General features: G+C 43.9%; 1 protein-coding gene across 1 annotated transcript; it reads right to left on the minus strand.

Annotated features, from left to right (window-relative positions):
• Nucleotides 1-5112: 5112 nt before the first annotated feature.
• TBX22 (T-box transcription factor 22) lies at nt 5113-25237 on the minus strand. The gene is made up of 8 exons (XM_058154634.1): nt 25090-25237; nt 22513-22660; nt 18857-18958; nt 15002-15176; nt 12448-12612; nt 12278-12342; nt 10160-10245; nt 5113-5726 (listed from the first exon to the last, which is right to left on the minus strand). Exons 1-8 carry the CDS (start codon nt 25235-25237, stop codon nt 5113-5115), a joined length of 1503 nt encoding a protein of 500 aa, XP_058010617.1.
• Nucleotides 25238-25344: the final 107 nt, after the last annotated feature.

The following is a 25344-nucleotide window of genomic DNA, read 5'->3' on the forward strand; positions in this document are numbered from 1 at the left end:
AGGGGTCGTGATAGCTCAGGCTGTAAGAAGCCTGTTATTAGAACACAGCAGCCTGCAATTACTGCAGGTTCAAGCCCGGCCCGAGGTTGACTCAGCCTTCCATCCTTTATAAGGTAGGTAAAATGAGGACCCAGATTGTTGGGGGGGCAATAAGTTGACTTTGTAAATATACAAATAGAATCAGACTATTGCCTTATACACTGTAAGCTGCCCTGAGTCTTCGGAGAAGGGCGGAATATAAATGTAAATAAATTAAAAAAAAATGTCCCGCTGCAGCTGCAGCCTGCTGGCCCCTTGGGGCAGCTCAAATACCGCTTTTGCCCTTCTCTTTCTGGGCACAGCGCTTCTGCTTGTTGGGCCACTTCCCTGAAGCCAGCAGCTCCGCGGGCAGCTACTTTGCTTTTTCCCTCTTTTTTGGAGGCTCAAAGGAAGCTTTTTGGCTCACGGGAGGAAAATGGGGGAGGGGGGATTTTGCTGCCTGTCATGATGTCATCTGTTCCTCAAGCTCAGACAGACTGAGGGAAGAATGACAAGCAGGAAAATCCCCCTCCCCATATTCTTCCTGTTCGCCAAAAAGCCTCCATTCTGAATGCTGAAGGTTCAAAATGGAGGCGACAGTGCATCCACGGCACATCCAGCTCACCGGATCTGGCCTGCTGCATTTCAAAAAAAGTAAGACTGCCTCGAAAATAAGCCCGAGTGCTTATTTTTAATTCAAAAAGAAAATAAGACTCGGTCTATATATAAAATGCTGTTACTTTCCCATTGACATGGTACCTATTTATCTACTCGCATGCTTTCAAACTGCTAGGTGGGCAGGAGCTGAAGCAGGAACGGGAGCTCACCCCATTGTGTGGTGCTTGGGTCTCGAACTTGGGCTGTCCATTTTCCAGCTGACAAGTCAGCATCTTTAACCACTGAGCCATAACCCCTACTCAGCCTATTCCTACTCAGCCACAAGTCAGTCACACACACACACACACACACACACACACACACACACACTCCCTCCTCTCCTACTTCACTAAGTTGTCATAGGACAAAACAGGAGGAGGAAGTGCTCTATAAGATTCTGATAAAAGACAGGATGTGGTGTATGTGTTTGTTTGTACACACACACACACACACACACACACACACATTTCTGTGGCTATATATATATAGAGAGAGCCACAGAAATGTTTAGTCTTGATCCCCAAAAGTGATAACACAATGATCTGCATTAAGTGAAGAGTTGTAAGACCAAGAACAATTCGTGGAAGATATCTTCTCGGTAGTTTTCCATCGGGATGATGGCAGGCTGAGAAGTGAAGCATAATTTGATGGCCGACAACCATGAGAGAGGAAGACAGTCTTCACATGCTTGGTTTGAGCTTCCTAGACTGCTAGGTATCATCTGTGGACACCGGGAGAGAAACTCCAGCAAGCCTTGGATCTCAACTCTTCTCAAGAACTGCAAAGATGTCATCTATCTAGAAATGGACGGCATTGATTCCAATCATGCTGCTTTTCAATCAATGATCATTCAACTAGAGCAGTGGTTCTCAACCTTTTCTTCACCAAAGACCAGAGGTGGGTTTCAGCAGGTTCTGACCAGTTCTAGAGAACCGGTAGTGGAAATTTTGAGTAGTTCAGAGAACCAGTAGCAGAAATTTTGAGTAGTTAAAAAAACCGGTAGCGGAAATTACGAGTAGTTCGGAGAACCAGTAAATACCACCTCTGGCTGGCCCCGTCCCCATCTATTCTCTGCCTCCCGAGTCCCAGCTGATCGGGAGGAAATGGGGATTTTGCAGTAACCTTCCCCTGGAGTGGGGTAGGAATGGAGATTTTACAGTATCCGTCCCTTGCCACGTCCACCAAGCCACACCCACAGAATCGGTGATAAAAAAAAATTTGAAACCCACCACTGCCACAGACCCCCTTTAAATACCTTTTGTGGCCATGGACCTCCAAGACTTAACTCAAGATTTAAATCATAATGTTTCTTTAAGTCTTGGCTGACCCCATGATGACATTGCAGCTCCCGTGGGGTTGCTAGTTACTAGAGGGAATACAACTTGCATTCGACAGTTCTAAGAGGAAATCGAGTCAGAAAGTAAGTTTCTCCTCCTAGTTTGATGATGGAGTTGCCATAGCACACGTATGTCTTTTTTTTTCCCCCCCCATGATGCAATTTTCTTCCCATCATCTATTCCCTCCTTGGCTTCCGTCCCACGCTTCAGTTCAATCCCAAGAGAAAACATCAGAAAAGAGCTCCTTTCAAGGGGATTTTGAAATAGTGCTTTTGGTCAACATAGAGAGATACTGCAGCCCACGAGGAACAGTTGCATAGCTTTTTACTCTCCGGGGGGTAAATTTTAGGACATCATCTACTGAACTTAGCTGCCTGTAAATTTTATGGAAAATTTCAGAAAGCCATTTGTATCCTGCTCCTAGTGATGCTCCAGGATTGAGGATGACATAGGCAAGATGTCCAAAGTGGGCCTTTCAAACACACCTGACCATTCCACTTTTCCTTTCCTTTCCTTTCCTTTCCTTTCCTTTCCTTTCCTTTCCTTTCCTTTCCTTTCCTTTCCTTTCCTTTCCTTTCCTTTCCTCTCCTCTCCCTTCCCTTCCCTTCCCTTCCCTTTCCTCCTCTCCTCCGCCTCCTTTCTCTTCTCTTCTCTTTTCTCCTCTCCTCCCCTTCCCTCCTCCCTTCTCCTCCCCCTCCTTTCTCTTTTCTTCTCTTCTCTCCTCCCCTCCTCCTGTCTCCTCCCCTTCTTTCTCTTCTCTTCTCTTCTCTTCTCTTCTCTTCTCTTCTCTTCTCTTCTCTTCTCTTCTCTTCTCCCCTCCCTCCCCTTCCCTTCCCTCTCCTCCCTTCTCCACACCTTTCCTTCCTTCCTTCCTTCCCTTCCAAATTTCCTTCATTTGCATTCTATTCAGCTGTATCTCCCCTCCCCCCCCACCTAGACATGAACCTCTGTTTCATACAGGACCATGCTTAGGGTATTTTTTTTCTTTTTCTATGTCATCTTATCCTTTAATCTGATGGCAAACAAATTACGATTGACTTCTATTTTCAGTAGACTGAAACTCGGATCAGGGGACTTGCATAGCTTCTCACAGTCAGAACGTGTGTCTTTCATTGCCCAGCTGTAGGAATTTAGCACCTACCCCCCTCCTGGAGGAATGAAATATTTTAGAGGGTATTTAAAAAGGCAGAATATATTTCCTTGGATGAGAAATGGAGAAACATGTTTTAAAGACAAAGCAGCTCCCTGCAACTTCCTGCCATCCCCCACCTTTGTCAATGGGTCAGAGGTAGAAACTCATTCTCCCCACCTTTGTCAATGACCATCATTTGCAACACAATAGAACAGAAACTCACCACATGGCAAGGCTCAGGCAAGCTTGAGGGACAACCTACAATGTTAACTAAGACCCCTAGACCACCTGGGAGTTTGACAACCAATCAGGATACTCTTCCTGTGCCCCAGAAAGTTCAAAGCTCAGAAAAAGCATAAAGCCAGGGAGCACACAGGATCTCACCCCTTTTTCTGTTCAGGAACTCAAGCCATGTGATCCTGACCACCATTAAACCATCTTTCCAAGCAGCCTCCATGTTTCCAGTGTCTTTGTCCCCACTTGGAACTGAACCCAGATGGATATTTCTTCCAACACAGCCTTGGTCCCATGACTCAGCAGCCTCCTGGGCTTCCTGCATTTCGATCAAGTTCTAAGAGAAGACCTCCCCAGGCCTTGATATTTCCACCCACCACCTCCCAGGATCAGGAAGCAAGGACAGCTGCAAAGATTGCAACACGACAAACCTCCTTCTTATATTATCCTTTTACCATTTTGCAATCCTCAGGTATATACAAACATGTGTAAAATCTATTTTTTTTAAAAAAAAAATCTGAGAGTAATATATGTTTAGAGGAGTTTTGGGGGGAAAGGCAGTGAAGAATAAGTTCAGGAAACTGAAAGTTTTTAAGAAAACCTTTTCAACAGCAATAGCAACAAAAAGCCCATAGTTGTGTTTTCAGGGGACCGAATTTAGATATGTCAGGACAATTGGTGACTGCTTGCATAGGCATCAGAAACATTTTCTGACCTAGATTTTTTTCCCAAGTACACAATAGATTTCTTTAATTTATGTAGAAGAAGATCACGGATCATATATATACACAAGGAAAGAACATTCAGAAATAGTCTTAACCATAGGCAGATGACTCCTTGCAGTACATATAATAATATCAATAACAATAATTCAAAGCTGCAGAATACTTTGAAGTTGACAATAAGCAGTTAATATGGAAGGAGATAAGATAATGAAGTGCTTTTACTCACGGAGCCATTGAAGAAAAGAAAGACTAGCATGAGCTCTTTAAAAGAGCGAAGAAACCAACTTGAGGATTAAGTGATATTCTCAAAACACTTCTCAGATGAAAGATATAAACATCTCAGGAATATTTGGATCACGTTACATTTCGATCATGACACGACATTTAAATTCTGCTGCAAAGTGCAAATATTCAAAGAACAGCTTTACTTCTGAGCCAGGCAACCAAATAAATTAGCTTTTATGACCGCCTCTTTCCTACACATATGAGAACATCCCTGACACTAATTGGTTCGTAGTGCTCTTTATCTCTTTTATCAGATGTTCTCAACAAAGTCAGTGAGAAAAGCTTGCTTAGAGTTTGGTTAAGGTTTCTCAGAAGCGTTTATTCCCCTCCCCAAAATAATCTTGCGAGTCTCCATTGTGTTGTGCTTCCTCCTCCAACTTTTTATAGTTTGGTGAATTAAGGAGATGTCTGTCTGAGTCATTTCTGAATATTATCTACCTGTTGCGGACCTTAAGTATGTTCCCCCCCCCTCCACCCGGCCATCCTGGCAAACTTCCATTAAAGTTCATCTTCTTTATTCTCCAATTTATTGCCCATCCACTCAGTTGGGCACAGAGTTTTCCCTGTCAATGAACAGGAATAAAATTCCAGGAAGCCATTTCATCCATCTCCTTGGTTTTTTTGCAACGTTCCAAACCTTGCAGTCCATTAGTGTTTGGTGAAGGATGTGGTCCAGATATTCTTGTCGGCCTGACTTTTGAGAGGCTAGAAGTCTTTTTTTTTTTTAGAGGCAGTGGTTGACTGTGGATGTCCAGGGAGGATGATTACACCTGCTGTCCTGGAGCAGAGGTGGCGTGCCATCGCTCACTTTGAAGTGGCTCAGTGAATTCATCAACCTAGAAGGCACTGAAAAGTTATAACCGTAGAACCCGTAAGGGGGATGCAAGGCACAGTTTAAAGTTTCTCGGGCAACAGGCGCTGACGGGAAAATGTTCCCAGATGCGTGCAAGCCGTACAACATCTGGCCAGCAGAACTGGGCCCTTGGGACACCACTCCATCTAGATCTTCTGCTTTGCCACTTCTGACGTTGCCAATGCTCAGAGGAGACAAGGTGGGCACCTCCACCATGAAGTGGGGGAAAAAGTGAGGACCGGTTGCACTGCCCAATTTATGGTGGCTCGGGAACATTAGAGACGGCTGTCTTAAAAGATTGGTAGGGCAAATCTTGTAGCAGATGGGTAGACCAAGATGGTGCAGGTAAGAATCCGGGCAGGACATGCCAAGATTGGTTGCAGAGAGGTGAAAAGTAGGAGGAGAACCCGCCGGAGAAAGGAGAGAGCTGAGAGGTGATGGCGTTCCCCCAGAGGGCGTTACAGGAGATGAACTGGAGCTCCCACCTAGGATAAAGCGATTAAAATGTCATTATGAAATGACAGCAAACCAAACAGAATTTTGTTCTCCACCTTTCATAATATTCAGAATCATCGAAGTTAGAAACATTTATTATGGGAAAACTTGAGATTTCTTCAATCATGGTCCCCATGGAAGGTCCCCTTTCTTTTGATGGCAAAGTATTTCCAGGCATTGAAGTAACTCTACTCATCCAAACTGGTCAACTCAAAAGCTTATAAATATTTCCTATCCCATTCCAGGATAAGTAGGGTTGCTATCCCAATCTTCAAACGTATATTAGCTTCCAAAAAGATGTAATTTTCCTCAGAATTGAAACAGGGACAGGATATATTATAGACCTATTTTACTGTATGTAGATAGTCCTTATGATTGTAATGGAGTCTGGAATTTCCATCACAAGCCATGACTGTCGTAAGTCAAGTCACCCGTGCGGCCGACCCGATTTTGCAACCTTTTTTTTTTTTACAGTAGTCATTGAGCCAATGCCTCGGTTGTAAGGTGAATGCAGCCATCATGAATCAAGTCAATGCGGGCATTTTTTTGGGGGGCTGGAAATGGTGATTTTTCTGGCAAAAATCATCATAAATCGTGTCACGTGACCATGGAGCACTGCAACTGCTCAGAGTCTTTTGCTGAGATGGGTGGCTACAGAAATCAGATAGATAGATAGATAGATAGATAGATAGCTAGATAGATGGATGATTGGTAGATAGATAGATGGATGGATGGATGGATGGATGGATGGATGGATGAATGGATAGATGGATGGATGGATGGATGGATGGATAATTAGATAGATAGATAGATAGATAGATAGATAGATAGATAGATAGATAGATAGATAGATAGATGATTGGTAGATAGATAGATGGATGGATGGATGGATGGATGGATGAATGAATGGATAGATGGATGGATGGATGGATGGATGGATGGATAATTAGATAGATAGATAGATAGATAGATAGATAGATAGATAGATAGATAGATAGATGGATGGTAGGTAGATAGATAGATGGATGGATGGATGAATGAATGAATGGATAGATGGATGGATGGATGGATGGATGGATGGATGGATGGATAATTAGATAGATAGATAGATAGATAGATAGATAGATAATTAGATAGATAGATAGATAGATAGTTAGATAGATAGATATAGATAAGATAAGATAAGATGAGATAAGATAAGATAAGATAAGGGAGAGATGAGATAGAAAAGAGGGAGAGAGAAAGAGAGAGAGAGGCAAATAAGTATTGGCTGTAAAGATGAATCAGTTATCAGGCACTTGGAATGTGGTCATGTGACCATGGGGTGGGGTGCCACCATTGGAACTTGGGTCTTTTTTTGGGTGGGGGGATTGTAACTTTCAGTGGTTGATAAGCTATCAGCCATTAAGCGAGGATTACCTATACCTGTTCTGAACTCATACATTTGCTGTCATTCTTTGCAAATTTTTTAGAGTGGCTTTCAAGAAAATAATTATCATGTCAGTTGGACTAAAACAACTCCATAACAATCATAAGCAAGATGTTTTCTCTATGCCTCCCCACTGCCAATAAAAATAATAATTTTTTTTAAAAAAACGTGAGCAAATATTACACACACTGAATAGATTTTAGCTGATTTCCCACTTTTCGTTTAGACAAGGGGCATTTTAAGAAAAAGAAATGTATGTAAATTGTTTGCTGGCAATATTAAATTATATTTTTCTATTACTGTGTGAAACAGCAAACTCAAATCCTACATTTGTATTATTTTTGACGGTGATTGTTAAAACAGGCTGAACAGTTGTGGATTGCCGTAAAACAAACAGAGTCTTGTAGTATCTTTTATGTCACATGTGTTTCGGGGTTTCTCAATTCACTTCACCACATGTGTGGGATAACAACCTCAGGGAGAACTTTTGGTGGGCCCACAATATTGTTGCGGAAAGAAGAAGGAAGCAGGAGGGAGAAACAGGAAAGGAAATAGAGCTGTGTTGAGGCTTAGGTGCCAAAATAAAACTGGCTTATTTTCAAGATTTTACAGGTCATTGTGGACCTTTCCTTTCCTTTCCTTTCCTCTCCTCTCCTCTCCTCTCCTCTCCTCTCCTCTCCTCTCCTTTCCTTCTTCCATTCCTTTCCTTTCCCCTCCTACATTTTCCTTTCCTCTCCTTTCCTTTCCTTCTTCCATTCCTTTCCTTTCCTTTCCTTTCCCTTCTTTCCTACATTTTCCTTTCCTTTCCTTTCCTTTCCTTTCCTCTCCTCCTCCTCCTCTCCTCCTCCTCTCCTCCTCTCCTCTCCTCCTCCTCCTCCTCTCTCCTCCTCCTCTCCTCTCCTCTCCTCCTCTCCTCTCTCCTCTCCTCCTCCTCCTCCTCTCCTCCTCCCCTCCTCTCCTTTCCTTTTCTCTCCTTTCCTTTCCTTTCCTTTCCTTCACTTTCCTTTCCATCCTTCCTTCCTTCTTTCTTCCTTTCCTTCTTTCTTTCTCCCTCCCCATCTCTCTCTCTCTCTCTCTCTCTCTCAATATAAAAGTCTAACTCTGCTTTCAGAGTAATATAGGCATTATTACTCTGCAAATGAATTTGGACTGAGTCTTTGCTAGGAGACCCCTGCTCATCTTTTCATGTCTGAATCTGCCCCATAGAGAATATAGTTCTTGAAAGTAAAGGCCGTTGTACACATCTGGTCTCAACAACAGCCGAAGTGCATTTTTGAAGAAACACCATGCTTGACTCACAAGGTTGGCATCAGCAATGCCACACACACAAATCTTTGCCGCCTTCTAGCAAAAGAGGACATCTGCTGAACATCTGGTCCACCAATAGAGAATCAAGCTACGTAGTAGAAGAAATAACTTGTCCAGCCACACGTATTATTACTATTCCAACAATCATCCAGGGTCTGTGGTCCAAATGAAAACCTTTCTTCGTCTAGATGGGAATGGTGGACCAAATTGACACAAAAGCTGGCCTTCAGACAAATTTGGAGCCCGATGGTTGCTCTTTCTTGAATTGTTTCCTGGCTGAAGTTCATGCCATCTACCCTTCTGATAGGAGTCCTTCATCCTATGCCCAACCATTCTGAGAATGGCTCATTATGCATGCACCCCTATGCTATTATCTTATTTTTGATACAATATTATATTATTTAATTGGCATCCAAATCCTGTCATTTCCTTCAAGAACACAAGATAGCCTTTATTGTCTTTCTTGCACATCACTGCACTGAAGTCAGTTAAGCTTAAAAAAAAAAAAAAAGGAAACTGGCTCCGATGGATGTATTTATTTATTTATCAGATGTATCTACTGTATTTACTTGTTGGATTTATTTCTTTGTTGGTTGGATTTATTGTTCGTTTCTTTACTGAATTTCTACAGCTGGCCACTCACTCTCAGTGACTCTGGTTGCCTGACAATCTTCCTTGCAAAGGATTTGAAAGTCGATCTATCCAGGTTTTTGATCTGAATCACACTAGACTGTATGGGATTGCCAGCTACAATCCCATAGATTTCTACATTTTTATCTCAGTCATCCATGGAAGGGGAGGGGAGGAGAAGGAAGAAAAAAAAAAGAGAAGAAAAGGGGAATAGGAAGGGGAGGGGAGGGAAGAAAAAAGAAAGAGAAGAAAGGGGGAAGGGGAGGGAGGAAAGTAAAGGGAAGAGAGGGGGTGAGGGGAGGGGAGGGAAGGGAATGGAAGGGGAGAGAAGGGAAGAGAAGGGGAAGGGTGGGGAGGGGAGGGGAGGGGAGGGAACTGAAGGGGAGGGAGGGAAGGGAGGGAGGAGAGGGAAGGGGAGGGAAGGGAAGAGGAGGGGAGGGGGATAGTTAAAGTAAAATTAATGTCAAGTGAAGTGAAGGGGAGGAAGGAGAGGGGAGGGGAGGGAAGTCAAGTGAAGTGAAGGGATTAGGGGGAGGGGAGGAGAGGGGAGGGGAGGGCAAGGAGGGAGAGGAGGGAAGTCAAGTGAAGTGAAGGGGAGGAAGGGAAGGGAAGGGAAGGGAAGAGGAGGGGAGGGGAGGATGGATAGTTAAAAGTAAAATGAATGTACTACACATAGTTGCCTCTCTCAGAATATAAGCCTTGATATTTATCCAGGCTGCTAGCTTTGAGCAATTACATTCATCAATTAAAAAGCACAAGTCTTAAAAGGGGAACAAATATTCCCCTTTGATTAATCAGTCCAGCTCACAATAAGGCAGGCAAAGATGGTATCGTTCACAAAGGGGAAAACTGCTCCAGGGTCCAAAATTTTACTCGTTCCCTTGTTGCCACAATGATGAAAAAGAAACTAATTTTCACTACCCACTTGGCAGCCAAACTCCCCAAACATTTTAAAAAAAGAAATTCTTTAAACTAAAGCAGTCTAAAGTTTTTAAAGACGCCCATAGAAATGTAGGAGAAAAGAAAAGAAAAGATCGTTGAAGATGCAATACTCACTCGGGCGTTCTGTCCCAAACGGCTTAAAATCTAAGGTCAGAGATGGTCTCCATGGATACGATTCCAGAAGCCCGTCCAAAACTCCTCTGCAACAGGATAGAATTAAAATTAGATTTGCATTCCCATGGAACAAGGCCATTGAGATGGAACTCTAGCACGTCATTCATAAGAATAAGCACACGGGTAGATCAGTAGTGGGTTTCAAAAAAATTTTTTTACTACCGATTCCATGGGTGTGGCTTAGTGGGTGTGGCATAGTTTGGTGGGCGTGGCTTGGTGGGCCTGGCAGGGAAAGGTTACTGCAAAATCCCCATTTCTGCGCAGTTTGCACTGGCTTCCTGTGGTCTTCCGGGTGCGCTTTAAGATTTTGGTTACCACCTTTAAAGCGCTCCATGGCTTAGGACCCGGGTACTTACGGGACCGCTTGCTGTTACCTTTTGCCTCCCACCAACCCGTACGCTCTCACAGAGAGGGACTTCTCAGGGTGCCGTCCGCCAAACAATGTCGGCTGGCGGCCCCCAGGGGCAGGGCCTTCTCTGTGGGAGCTCCCACGCTCTGGAACGAGCTTCCCCCTGGTTTACGTCAAGTGCCTGATCTTCGGACCTTTCGCCGTGAGCTGAAAACGCACCTATTTATTCAAGCGGGACTGGCCTAAAATTTTATTGGGGTTATTTATATCTTAATATTTTATATTGTTTTAAATTCGGCCACCTTATAATATGTTTGTTTTAATTTCTTTTAATATTTATACTGTGATTTTTACTTGGCTGTACACTGCCCTGAGTCCTTCGGGAGAAGGGCGGTATAAAAATCGAATAAAATAAAATAAATAAATAAAATAAATAAATTTCCTCTCGATCAGCTGGGACTCGGGAGGCAGAGAATAGATGGGGGGTGGGGCCAGTCAGAGGTGGTATTTACCGCTTCTCTGAACTACTCAAAATTTCCACTACCGGTTCTCCAGAGCTGGTCAGAACCTGATGAATACCCACCTCTGGGGTAGATTTTTTTTTGGGGTGTGTGTGTGTGTCAAAATGAAGTAATAAGGTGCAAATTCCTATATAGCTTCAAACCATAATATCTCTGTCTTCCTCCCTGCATCTCTGTCAGTCAAGTAAATTTAGTGCAGGGGGGTCAAACTGGATTTTTTCCAAGGGCCGCATCAGCATTGTAGTGTTCCTCTGGGGGCCGGCGGGAGGTGGGGTGGAGTGGGAGGAGCGAGGGGGGGGAAACGGGACAGAGGCCTCCTGCAGCACCCTGCCGTCTAAAATGGTACACGGGGGACCGGGTGCGACCCCCTCTGCCCCATTTTCAGCCTGAATAGCTTCCTGCAGCACTTTACCAGCCAAAATGAGGCACGGGGGAGGGGGGTGCCCCCCCCAAGCAACCTGTTTTCATACTCCATTGCCTCCTGCAGTGTTCTGCTGGCTAAAAATGGGCCTCGTGAGGGCCTCCATGCTCCCCATTTTTGGCCAGCAGAGTGCTGCAGGAGGCTGAGGAAGCCGAAAACGGGCCGCACGGGTACCGCAAGTGACCTGTTTTAGCCAGCAGAGACACCGTGGGCTGGTCTTTTGATATTCTCATGGGCCGGATTTAAGCACCGGATCTGTCCCATGGGCCTTGAGTTTGACACCCCGGATCCAGTAGAAAAGCCCAATTCGGGACTCCTAAGGATCCAGAAACCCAGAAGACGTAAGGCCGTAATTCATGCTAAAGGTTATCCAATGATTAACTGACATGGTGATAATTTTTGTATACCACATTTTTTTCTTTTCTTTTTTCTTCTTTATACTGTAACTGCTATTCTAATAGCAAATCCTTCATAAAAGTTATTAACATTACATTCTTGATTAAATTATTTTTCTATTGATATATAATTTTATGGTACTACTCCCCCAAAAAAGTGGTATATAAATGTAAATAAAATAATAATAATAATAAAAACTATTATATCCTGGAGAAACTGAAAAGCTACAGGCAATTGTCATTAAGGATGTGTGTTTCTTTCCTAATGTAGGCAATTAATGAACAAGAGCATGCACATTTTGTCCATTTAAAGGCCTTTAAACAATCTGTAGCTCTGTCAGTCAAACAACTGCAGGTTTGGGTTTTTTTTACCTGTTTCTTCCAGGGTCTCTGAATCCTTTAGCAAACGGATTGCGGTCAATCTTCAGTTTTGTTATCTGTGGATGTTTTTCAGACAAACAACAAAGGAAGAACTGTGAATATCATCCTCCTCACCAATCTGCTCACAAAAACCTGCTTGTACCTCTGGCAGCTTAATTTACCTGCTGGTTTTGATAGGCGGTGACCGTCGTAAATTCGGTTTCTTTAAAAGAGAAGGTTTGAACACCCGTTGCAGGCAAAGACGGGGTCTGAGAAAGATCAAACCGGGAATCCTGGATGATAATGTGGACTCTGGGCTTGTATTTGTGCATTGATTGCAAAATTATCTGTAGCCCATAGAGAAAATGAGAGAAAGAAGAGGAAAAGCAATCAGATAAAGTGAACGTTACCATTCTTAAAGTTGGAGATTATTTTTTTTTAAATTCTACCTTGAGCTTTAGGAATAATCCTCATTAGATTTGCCTTAAGAACAACAAAGATTATTAGGGGCCTTGAGGCTAAAACCAGTAGTGGGTTTCACTTACCTTAGCTACCGGTTTGGAACTGTGAGCACGTGTGCACAGCGCTTCTGCACATGTGCAGAGCATCCATGATGGCATCCACGTGGGTGGGTAGAGCTTCCCACCGCTACCAGTTCACCGGAACCAGGGAGAACTGGTAGAAACCCACCACTGGCTAAAACATATGAAGTACGGTGAAAAATCTAGTGAAAAGAAGGACTAGGGGAGACATAATAGCAGTGTTCCAATATCTCAGGGGCTGCCACAAAGAAGAGGGAGTCAAACTATTCTCCAAAGCACCTGAGGGTAGAACATGAAGCAATGGGTGGAAACTAATCAAGAAGAGAAGCAACCTAGAGCTAAGGAGAAATTTCCTGAAAGTGAGAATAATTAATTAGTGGAGCGACTTGCTTCCAAATGTTTTGGGTGCTCCAGCATTGGAGGTTTTTAAGACGACATTTGAACAATCAAATGTCCAAAACAATAGGATCTCCTGCTTGAGTAGGGGGTTGGACTAGAAGATCTCCAAGGTTCCTTCCAACTCTGTTATTCTCTTATTCTATAATTTAATATGCGTTCAATCACTTGAACAATGTGAAATTTGGATGATGAAAGGCCCAGTTCTATTTGTGGTTGGCACTAATGAGGTCTAGTCTAGGACTAAAACCAGAGAGAAATTGTAGCTCAAATTTCCATGCACTTGAAGAGCGTTTTGTTTTTTCATAAGAAAACTAGATGGTTGTTGGCAGCTCTAAAAAGATCTCTACCCTTTTTTCCATGAAACAAAAATCCCTTCCAAATATTTATTTGGAAAACTGAAGGGTGACATATAATGATAATACACTCTACTTGACCTTGTAGTACAGCTAATAAATAACTAATAAGCCAAAGTTAAGCTTATTTATTTATTAGATTTGTTTCCCACCCGTCTTGCCCCGCCTGTGGCACATCAAAGATTTCCCTCTTTTAGGGAGAGACAAAAATACTGCTATCCAAGCCAAGATATGTTTTACACACAGCTGAGTTGTTTGGGCATCGATAGCAAAAATCTGATTCTCACAGTTTATCTGATATAAAAATCAAAATAGATTTTCTCTATTTTCTTCACACCCAAAGCAATGGGTGGAAACTAATCAAGGAGAGAAGCAACCTAGAACTAAGGAGAAATTTCCTGACAGTTAGAACAATTAATAAGTGGAACGACTTGCCTGCAGAAGTTGTGAATGCTCCAACACTGGAAATTTTTAAGAAAATGTTGGATAACCATCTGACTGAGATGATGTAGGGTTTCCTGCCTGGGCAAGGGGTTGGAGTAGAAGACCTCCAAGGTTCCTTCCAACTCTGTTGTTGTTGTTGTTGTTGCTATTATTATTATTATTATTATTATTATTATTATTATTATTATTATTATTATTATTATTATTATTATTATTATTATTAAATCTATTTCCAAGGCGAAGATCAAATTTGGACTGCAAAATCCAGTTTCCCACTAGATGGCAGCAAAAATGCTGGCCCTTTGCTGCCACCTTGTGGTCATCTGAGTTTTGTGACTAATTCCTTCCTTCCGTCCTTCCGTCCTTCCATCCTTCCTTCCTTCCTTCCTTCCTTCCTTCCTTCCCCTCACTCCTTCCATCTCTTCCTCCCTCCCTCCCTCCCTCCCACTCTTTTTTCTTCTTTCCTTTCCTTTCCTTTCCTTTCCTTCTTCCCTTCCCTTCACTCCCTTCTTCCCTTCCTTCCTTCCTTTCTCCCTCCCTCCTTTCTTCCCTTCCTTCCTTTCTCCCTTCCTCTCTCCCCCTACCCTCCCTCCCTCCCTCCCTCCCCTTCCTTCCAGGGTTGAAATCCAGCCGGTTCTGACAGGTTCTGGAGAACCGGTAGCGGAAATTTTGAGTAGTTCAGAGAACCGGCAAATACCACCTCTCGCTGGCCCCAGAGTGGGGTGGGAATGGAGATTTTGCAATATCCTTCTCCCTGGAGTGGGTGGGAATGGAGATTTTGCAGTATCCTTCCCCTGCCATGCCCACCAAGCCACGCCCACCAAGCCACGCCCACAGAACCGGTAGTAAAAAACAATTGAATTTCACCACTGCTTCCTTCCCTCTTCTACTAAGTCTCCCAAGGCAGCCATCTTGCTCTAGCTCATAACAGAGCTGGCCCTACTTTCTTCCCTCATCCTCTGTTCCTGTAAAGTAAGTAACCTGAAATCCACACCTACATGCCCTTTGTCGTCCATCTCATTGTTGGTGAGCTTCACCCGATCAAAGCTGACGATCTGCCTCATCCACGTCTCTCCCGAACAGGGGGAATCCGGGTGGATATAAAGCCGAGGTGTGATGCACGAATGGTCTGTGTTTCCGGCCACCATCCACTGTGAGCTGTGATAGACGTACCTGCCCAACGGAACAAGGGTTAGAAGAACAAACCCAACCAGCTGTCTTGGTTGAGTAAGACAAAAATTGGCTGATTTTACCCCACCAGTATTAAGCCATGAATCACAGCTTAAAAACCACCACAATAGGATTCATGTCATAGACCAGGGGTCTCCAACCTTGGTCCCTTTAAGACTTGTGGACTTCAACTCCCAGAGTTCCTCAGCCAGCAGCCCCTCCTCCTGAGTTTAGAACAGGGTCTTCACTTGGTCCTTTAAGACTTGTGGACTTCAACTCCCAGAACTGAAGTCCACAAATCTTAAAGGGACCAAGATTGGAGACCCCTGTCATAGACAAAGCCAAAAATTACATCAGTCGCGTTACAGGTTAACATATGGGAAACTAAAAGACTAGATCTTGAGCCAAGGACCCCCAGTTAGCTTGGGAAATGAATTCACCATATTCTACTCTCCACTGTATAACAGCGATCAGTATTAATTACACATTGAAAGTCAGGCTAATCGTTCACAGTCCACTTAATCAACTAAGCTTTCCTTCTCGCTTTCTGTATGCCTTATTCTCAGGATTTCAATGATCCAAGGGTTACTTGCAAAAACCTCTGCTGCACGCATCAGTTTTAAAGGTTTGTTCCTGTTTCTCTTCTTTTCACTCTTAGCTCGGCTAAGCTCATGGCTCTATCTCAGTCCCAAATTCAGGGGGAAGACCGAGGTCTCAATGCTGGGTGGACAAAGTTCTTAGACAGAGGCAGAGCTGGGCTGCTGGGGGTTCACAGGGGTTCGGGAGAACCTCTAGCTAAGATTCTGTGCAGTTCAGAGAACCCCCAAATCCCACTCCTGGCTGGCCCTGCCCACCCCACCCCTCCCAGTACCCCATGTGGCCCATTTTGATGCAAGTAAATGCAGGGGGCATGTGGAGGGTGAAAAATGGGCCTACTGGAAGTTCAGGAAGGCCGAAAACGGGCCTATTTCTGGCCTCCAGAGCCTGGGAAGGCCGTTTTCGCCCTCCTGGAGGCTCGAGAAAAGCCTCCGGAGCCTGGGGAGGGCAAAAATGCCCCCCCCCACTGTGGTGCAGGAGGCTGACTAGGCCACGCCCACCATGGCCACGCCCACCCAACAACAGAGCAGAGAACCCCTTGCTAAAATTTTTGGAGTCCACCCCTAGACAGAGGCCTTTTCCTCTCTTCCCTCCCTTTTTCCTTTGGGCATGTGGATGTGGGGAAGGGGGAAGGCTGGAGAAGGAGGAGAAAGAGAAAGAGAGAGAAAGAGAAATAGAAGAAGAAGAAAAGGAGAAAGAGATAGGAGAAAGGAGAAAGGAGAAAGATAAAGGAGAACGAGAACGAGGAGAAAGAGAAGAAGAAAGGAGAAAGAGAAAGAGAAAGAGAAAGGAGAAATAGAAAGAATTGTGCATTTTGGAAAGATTGGAGAACTTTGTAGCCAAAACTCTTCACACTTTTCAAAGTCCCAGGGACTTTTTCCATTTCTCAGCCTACTGGTGTTTGTGATCTAAGGCCTCCTCCCTCCCTCCCTCAAAGGGAGCTATAAGAAGAGCAGAAGAACAGACCATTTTCATAGTTTGGTAACTGCTTTGGTTTTCAGTCTCTTCAGAGCCGCTGAGACTCGGGAAGAATCCAACCAAGTCCAAGCTGGGAATTAGTGTTTCAGATTCCAGCTCTATGTTTGAAGTTACTTAGAAATTACCGCCGGTTTGTTTTGCCAGTGTGTAGAAAAGACGATTAAAAGGGGAGAACTGGTTTTACACATGTTGTATTCAGCCACAAAATCTACTAGGAGGAGACATGAGGATGAAGATATGCTTAAACTGCAGAGGTTCAGAAACAGAAGGAGGAGAAGGCCCCAAAGCAAATCTTATGAGTTGTGGAACTTGTGAGTTGTGTGCCCTTTGCTTTGTTCTCAGAGAGACGAGTTCTAACAGGAGAAGGTCTGGTTCATATGGCTAAGGAGAATCTTCCTTTTTATGGGCCACTAAAAGGGAGAACCATTCTCCAAATCTAATGTCTCCAAGAGGACCAGGCAGACTCATTCGCAAATCTGCCCCAGATGAAACTTTCACATGTCTGAACTGGTTTTAACCTAAAACCTTCTATAAATTTTCATTCATTCAGAAGAAGGAAGAAAGGAACTAAAGAAGGAAGGGAGGGAGGGAGGAAGGAAGGAAGGAAGGAACTAAGGAAGGAAGGAACTAAGGAAAGAAGGGAGGGAGGGAGGGAGGAAGGAAGGAAGGAAGGAACTAAGGAAGGAAGGAACTAAGGAAAGAAGGAGGAAGGAACTAAGAAGGAAAGAAGGAGGGAAGGAACTAAGGAAGGAGGGAACTAAGAAGGAAAGAAGGACAAAGGGAGGAACAAAGGGAGGAAGGAACTAAAGAAGGAAGGGAGGGAGGGAGGAAGGAAGGAAGGAAGGAACTAAGGAAGGAAGGAACTAAGGAAAGAAGGGAGGGAGGGAGGGAGGGAGAAAGGAACGAAGGAACGAAGGAAGGAACGAAGGAGGGAAGGAACTAAGGAAGGAAGGAACTAAGAAGGAAAGAAGGACTAAGGGAGGAACTAAGGGAGGAAGGAACTAAAGAAGGAAGGAAGGGAGGGAGGAAGGAAGGAAGGAAGGAACTAAGGAAGGAAGGAACTAAGGAAAGAAGGGAGGGAGGGAGGGAGAAAGGAAGGAAGGAACGAAGGAAGGAACGAAGGAAGGAACGAAGGAGGGAAGGAACTAAGGAAGGAAGGAACTAAGAAGGAAAGAAGGACTAAGGGAGGAACTAAGGGAGGAAGGAACTAAAGAAGGAACTAAGGAAGGAACTAAGAAAGAAACTAAAGAAGGAAAGAAGGAACTAAGGAAGGAAGGCAGGAACAAAGGAAGGAACAAAGGAAGGAACTGAAGAAGGAACGGAGGAAGGAACTAAGGTGTTGTGTCTTGCCCGCCCTCAGAGCAGCCGGGGCCTTCTTACCTGCTCCCGAACACTGAGGAATGTATGCCTCCCGGCCCAAGTCCTGGCTCCATGCCCACACAAACTGCAGAAGAAGGAACATCTCCCTCCCCCAGCCCTGACTCCATGCCCAGGCAAACGGAGCAGCTAGACCCCTCCCCCTCATCCACAGCAGGTGAGCCTGAGGAGGGTTTACTCCCAAGAACAGCTGATTGGAGTGACCCTCGCATCAGAAGGCTGGATAGGCGGAGGCAACAGAAGGAAGGGAGGGGCAGGCCTTAATGAGTGCTGAGTCATGGAGCCACACCCCATGGCCTATATAAAGGATCTGCTTTCTGGCAGTCTCTGAGTCAGGCAAAGTCGAACTTATCTTGCTGAAGTCACTTACTGGTCTCCTGCCTGCTCTGAGGACTTTGCTAGGACTTTGGGCAGAGCTGCAGAGGCACGCCTGATTCGGATTTCCCGGACCCAGCCGTCAGCGGAGGAGTGGGACACGACATAAGGAAAGAACTAAGGAAGGAAGGAAGGAACTGAGGAAGGAACTGAGGAAGGAACGAAGGGAGGAAGGAAGGCTTAGAATCTAAATGTCTATGGAGATTCTCAGTCATCCAGGTCATGGTTGCCCCAATGTCCACTTGCTTCTTGCTTTAAAAAAAGGAAGGCACCTTTGGGCTTAGAATCTAAGTTTCAAAAAATCCACAGGTTTATGTGCTTTGTGGGGGAGGGGAGAGAAATCAAATCTTTTTTACCTGTATCTTTTCGAGTCCACTGGGACCACGTCTATAGCAATGTAATATTGTTTCACTGGATCCAAACCTTTTACTTTAACTCTGACCGAAGGAAACATTCTCCTGCAAAAAAAGAAAATTTGTGTTACCTTACTGTAATTTTTCACTTTGCCGCCTCATGACTCTCTCCGACATTCAGACATTTTAGCCACACAAACTGGAGGGTTTTTTTTTCTTCCAACCCCAAAGCATTTATCCCACACCTAGAATATTAATTAGTACTACCCATTTGGAGGGAAAAATACAAGGAAAAAGAAAAAAAAATCAACATAAATTGCTTAGCTGTAGAACTAGGCATTTTTGTTAGCAGGAGTTCTTAAAAAGTTCTCAAATTTTGAAGTTCTTAAAAATCTCTGCAGTTGGTCAGTGGGAGTATTCGTAAGCTGCAATCTGGTGAGGTTTTTACTTGGAAGTATTGCTAGTTGAACAAAAATGACTTTTTGGGTTTGTTTGTTTTTTGCATACATAAATAAATTGGTTGTGTTCAGTACTCTTCCTGCCTGGTTTCCTACTACTGCTACTTCCGCAGTTCCATCAGGAAGAGTGACAGGAAGTGTGAGGCTGCCTCTGAAGGAAAGGAACTTAAATAGTTCCTAGTTCTCATAATTATCTAGGTAAATGAAACCAGCATTGCAAGTAACAAGGTACAAAATATCAATAGAAAAGAATATTTGTAGCCTAGTGTTGATTTGTGAGGTTCTCGGTGCTCTCTGAGCTTAGTTGCTTTCTTGCATTTGTTTCATTACCTAAACAACCAGGTAACATCAGAGGAGGAGGAGGAAGAGAAGGAGAAGACTGGGTCATTTAGGTGCTCTCTGAACTTGGTTGTTTTCTTGCATATGTTTCATTACCCAACAACCAGGTAACATCAGAGAAGGAGAAGGAGAAGGAGAAGGAGAAGGAGAAGGAGAAGGAGAAGGAGAAGGAGAAGGAGAAGACTGGGACATTCTTGGTGCTCTCTGAGCTTCATTGTTTTCTTGCATATGTTTCATTACCCAACAACCAGGTAACAACAGAGGAGGAGGAGGAGGACGAGCAGGAGGAGCAGGAGGAGCAGAAGCAGGAGGAGGAGGAAGAGGAGAAGGAGAAGGAGAAGGAGGAGAAGGAGAAAGAGAAGGAGACTGGTCATTCTTGGTGCTCTCTGAGCTTGGTTGTTTTTTTGCAGACAATTTGTTACCCAACTAAGTAACATCATCAGTGCTTGGGTAATGTGATGCCTTCAAGAAAACAACCAAGCTCAGAGAACATCAAGGACCCTATAATACAGAATCCCTTTAGAATAAGACTTGCAGATAAACAGCAGAAGAAAAGCAAACTAGAGCTCAGACTAAGCTCCTTCAGAACGTTTCCCAGTAATAAGATTTCATGTTGTTTTCCAAATGTTTGCCCTTTAAAGGGAACGTAGCCCATGTGCAAGAATGCAGCTTTAGATCTCCAGCTTTGTTTTGTTCCGCTAGCAACAAGGATCAGCGTTGCTAATATTTTTGTCTTTTTCAGGGCATTTAAATGAGAGTCATCTGTTGCCTGTTGTGTGAACCAGGATGATGCATTTCTAACTCACTTGAGGAAATTAATCCTAGAAATAGTGAGATGTGCTGCTCTTTTGTGAGTTTTAATGCTGAAAGGACTACATCTGACTTATCAAGATCACTATTATTACTGTCTTAAGTAGTTTGCTTCAGCCTGTAAAGAGCATTTGGTTGTCGAAAAGAGAAAGCATGGAGCCAAGACAAAACCAAAACAAGGCATTGTGATTATAATTCTAGCAAACTTTAAAATGCTTAAGCCCAGTTTCAGAGTTACGCAGAATTCATGGTGCTTTACTGAAGAGACATTGCTTTAAAATTATATCATATCAGAAGGCCTGGTTTACTTCCGTTTCTATGCAAGGGATTTATAGCATCACTATGGTGACATATTGTTAAGGATGGCAAACTTTGCATCTCCCAAAACAGATACATTGGGAAGAGGTCTCACAAAAGTCCCAAAGTTCAGTTCAGACTTTTCATGAAACCATGAGTGAAGTAGCCATGGTTTACTGAGTAAAACACTATTTTATTTATTGAGGGGTTTGCATAATATACAAAGCCACTGATCATTGCTCAGACAAACCAGACGAGTTGCGTTCACACGGTGAAGAAGCATCTGTTTCCAAGCAAATTTGACTCCGGGTGAGATTTTGACTGTAGCCATCTAGTTTTAGTGATAGGAATGTTATGGTTTGGGATTGCTTTTTTTCTAGGATGGTATTTTATTATGATTTTATTTTATTATTATTAGATTTCTTATCTAAGGACTAATCAAGTCCAACCTTTCTTAGCTTGAACCTTGATAAAGGCAACCAGGAGTTTTCATCGGCTGAGATGAACATTTCGTATTTTGAGTTACACAAGTGTGAACCTGATTAGCATCAAAATATTAAGTTCAGTGAAGCTTAATGGTTTCTGCTGTCCCAACAGTCACCAAAGATCACCATCATTTATTTAATTAGCTCAATTTTGGGGGTTGGCAGAGCTCATCGAACCACAAACTAATCACTGGGGCCGAGATTACAAAATGCAAGCTAAACTAAAATATATTTAGTTTTACAACCAGCCACGGTTGGTTTCACACAACAGGGTGTGTCACCTGACATGCTGTGCCAAACAAATCCACCACATTCATGGATTAAGATAGTAATCTGAAAATTTCTATGCATGTTTAGGAAGGGAGGGAGGGAGGGAGGGAGGGAGGGAGGAAGGAAGGAAGGAAGGAAGGAAGGAAGGAAGGAAGGAAGGAAGGAAGGAAGGAAAGGCAGAGAGAGGAAGGAAGGAAAGGAAGGAAGGAAGGGCAGAGAGAGGAAGGAAGGAAAGAAAGAAAGGAAGGAAGGAAGGAAGGAGAGGCAGAGAGAGGAAGGAAGGAAGGCGAAAGAAGGAAGGAAGGAAGGAAGGAAGGAAGGAAGGAAGGAAGGAAGGAAGAAGAAAGAAGGAAGGAAGGAAGGAAGGAAGGAAGGAAGGAAGGAAGGAAGGAAGGAAGGAAGGAAGGAAGGAAGGAAGAGAATAACAGAATTGGAAGAGACCCTGGCGATCTCCTGGCCCAACCGCCTGCTCAAGCAGGAGATCTTATACCATTTCAGACAAAACAGTTGTCCAATCTCTTCTTAAAAATCTCTAGTGGTGAAACACCCACAACTTCTTGAGGCAAGTCCTTCCACTTAACTGATCGTTGGTTACTTCTTGTTCTGCTCCCAGGTGCTTTGGAGAATAGGTTGACACCACCACCACCCCATCTTCTAAGGACTAGTCCAAAGAAGTACAGTGTGTGTGAATACAGAATAAAATCATATTCTCATCCTCAACCACAAACATGTTGTAATTTAGCAGGAATAAATATCTTCCCAGGACCGGGACAACTATTTAAAGTCGGGAGGTGTACAGCAGAGGAGGAAGATGAAATACATGGGCACCCCTGACCATCTAATACCCTAGATCAGGGGTGTCCAACCTTGGCAACTTGAAGACTTGTGGACTTCAACTCCCAGAATCCCTCAGCCAGCAAAGCTAGCTGAGGAATTCTGGGAGTTAAAGTCCACAAGTCTTAAAGTTGCTAAGTTTGGACACTCCTGCCCTGGATCTTACCTGCCAGCTTTGGTGATGATCATCTCAGTGCCAATTTCATGAAATCTCTTCCACAGCTCTGAACCTTGTAAGTCCACTTGAATGTCCCTGGTTTCTTCTCGGGCTTCCTCACAAAGAGATAGGGTGAGTTCTCCTTTGGTTTTCTTTTCTGGAAAAGAGAAACGCGGAGAAGAACTAACGTATGAGAAGCAAAGGGAAATGACCTTAGTGGCCGTCTTCACGGGACCTGCTCCTGAGCGAGAAAATCCTTGAATGGACAAATTATCCAGCCCTACAGGAAGCTAACCAACAAGGATGAGCACCAGTCCAGTTTTCTTGGTTGACTAGCCTGACTAGGTGGCTCAGGGGCTAAGACGCTGAGCTTGTCGATCAGAAAGGTCGGCAGTTCCAGCGGGTTCTAATCTCTAGTACAGGTATCCTGCGTGAGCAGGGGGTTGGACTAGGTGACCTCCAAGGTCCCTTCCAACTCTGTTCCTGTTAGACTCAATGCAGCCATTATCTCTTTAAGTGGAGTCCAGAAGGTTTATGGACTTCTCAGGAGTTTAGGGAGACCTTTCTTCCTGGCAGAGAAAGAGGGTAATGTCGGTCCTTCTTGTGTTGCTCCAGGGCCTTCCTTCCTTAGCAAGAAAGGTCTTTCAAAGATGGTCTTCCATTCATTTTAGGTTGTCCCCATGGAGCACACATTAGAAGCATAGACGGGAATGTCAATAATTCTCCTACGGAACCCGTTCCTGACATATTATGTTTTCTGCCCCGCTTCCATTTCTCTCCCAAATGAAAAGTAATGTGGCATTACTGGAATTGCAGAATTGTTCCGAAATTGACTCGCTTTTAAAATCTGAAATTGATATTTGTTATTGAAAACTAAAGGTCTCCAAGATCAGCTAGTAGTGGCCATAATTACTAAAACTGATAAATTTTGTAAGTGGCCGTATTGTTATTTTCTGTTCCATGCAGGAGGGGTTTCTCCTGCAGCCTTTGGGCTCCCTTGACCTTCAGTCTCATAGTCCATATTCCTCTCCCTCACAGTAGCTTCCTCTCCTTTGGGCACATTTAACTTAGCAAACAAACACGCTTTCTTTTGTTTTTAATTCTGAGAAATTAGAATTAAGTCCTAACTAATAATGAAGGGAGTCACACACAGAATCTATTCAGCTCCCCTCTCTTTCTTGAGAAAAGATTGGCTGTGTTCAACGAGCACAGGGCTTGCTTAACCAAAGTTTGATAAATAAGCCACGATGCCTGCCTTTGTCCAACACACTTAGCCAAAGTCAGAACTTTCACATTCTAGCTTAGTGCAATGTTTTTAGAATAGAATAGAATAGAATAGAATAGAATAGAATAGAATAGAATAGAATAGAATAGAATAGAATAGAATAGAATAGAATAGAATTCTTTATTGGCCAAGTGTGATTGGACACACAAGGAATTTGTCTTTGGTGCATATGCTCTCAGTGTACATAAAAGAAAAGATAACCTTCATCAAGAATCATAAGGTACAACACTTAATGATAGTCATAGGGTACAAATAAGCAATCAGGAAACAATATCAATGTAAATCGTAAGGAAACAAGCAACAAAGTTACAGTCATAAGTGGAAGGAGATGGGTAGGATGAGAAGATTAATAGTAGTGCAGATTTAGTAAATTGTTTGACAGTGTTGAGGGAATTATTTGTTTAGCAGAGTGATGGCATTAGGGAAAAAACTGTTCTTGTGTCTAATTGTTCTGGTGTGCAGTGCTCTATAGCGTCATTTTGAGGGTGGGAGGAAACAGTTTATGTCCAGGATGTGAGGGGTCTGTAAATATTTTCACGGCCCTCTTTTTAACTCGTGCAGTTCTAATGATCCTCTGAAGTCTGTGTCTGTCTTGTTGGGTTGCAGAACCAAACCAGACAGTTATAGAGGTGCAGATGACAGGTCGCTCAATGAATTTTTTTTTTCTGGTGCAAAGCTTTGCCTTTCTTATTTTGCGAGCCACTTGGAGTCAAGAAGGAATCGAAATCAGATTAAGACCATAAATAAAGCCGGCCTTGTGTAGGGAAGAGGGGAGAGGAAATCAGAGGTGGATTTTGTCCACTTCGGAAAAGAAGTGAATAGGAACAGACTCCAGCCTGCCGACGTTTCATTTGTTGAAATCTGAGTGACTTACTTCCGAGGAAACCCACTCAGGGCAGAATTCCCAAGGCTGTAAACTCCAAAATATCCAGGGGATGGGTTCAGGCGATTTAACCCGTTCAGCCCGATAAGCAGCCGCATTGCATGGCAATGCCCCATTAGTGCTAATCTCGGTTAGCCTGTTTTTGTGACCCAGCCTGTTGCGGGACTGCCTTCTGATTGGCGGATTCCTGATCCTATGTATTGCCCAGCTGAACTGGGGGAAACCCAATCCTAAAACTTTGCTCCTTCCAACACTAGGAAACAAATGAGAGAATATGGGGGAGGGGGGAGGCTGAAGCTTGCGCCGCTGGGGGAGGGGGGGGAAGGCTTCCGTGGATTTAGAGGTCCCGATCCCTCACCGGTGCTGCTCTCCTAAATGGATTCAACTGGAAAGAGAGGCGGGAAGAAACGGGACTTACCTGGCGCTTGGCTTCTTCTGAAAGCCACTTTTTCCACCCTGGTCTCGGAGAACTCCTCTTCCAGATCCTTGAGTTTGCGCTTGGTAGAATTGGCATTGCCCATCAAAACGTCCACGGAGAAAGCGTGCGCCCGGGAACTCAAAGCCATGTTCCCCTTGCGCCAATCGCCGCCCCCCTCCTTTTTTCCCCCCCAACCTAGAAGCGCCCAAAAAGGCTGGCGCAGAGGGGAAGGATGCGTCAATCAATCGAAGGGGA

This window comes from Ahaetulla prasina, chromosome 11 (genome assembly GCF_028640845.1).
Source record: "Ahaetulla prasina isolate Xishuangbanna chromosome 11, ASM2864084v1, whole genome shotgun sequence".
NCBI classification, from domain to species: domain Eukaryota; kingdom Metazoa; phylum Chordata; class Lepidosauria; order Squamata; family Colubridae; genus Ahaetulla; species Ahaetulla prasina.

Coding starts and splice junctions, on each gene's coding strand:
- TBX22 (XM_058154634.1), bottom strand. CDS start 25,237: ATGGCTTTGAGTTCCCGGGCGCACGCTTTCTCCGTGGACGTTTTGATG. Junction 22,661..25,089: donor CAGAAGAAGCCAAGCGCCAG/GTAAGTCCCGTT, acceptor TCTCTTTTCCAG/AAAAGAAAACCAAAGGAGAA. Junction 10,246..12,277: donor AGAGACCCTGGAAGAAACAG/GTAAAAAAAACC, acceptor ATCCTGTTGCAG/AGGAGTTTTGGACGGGCTTC.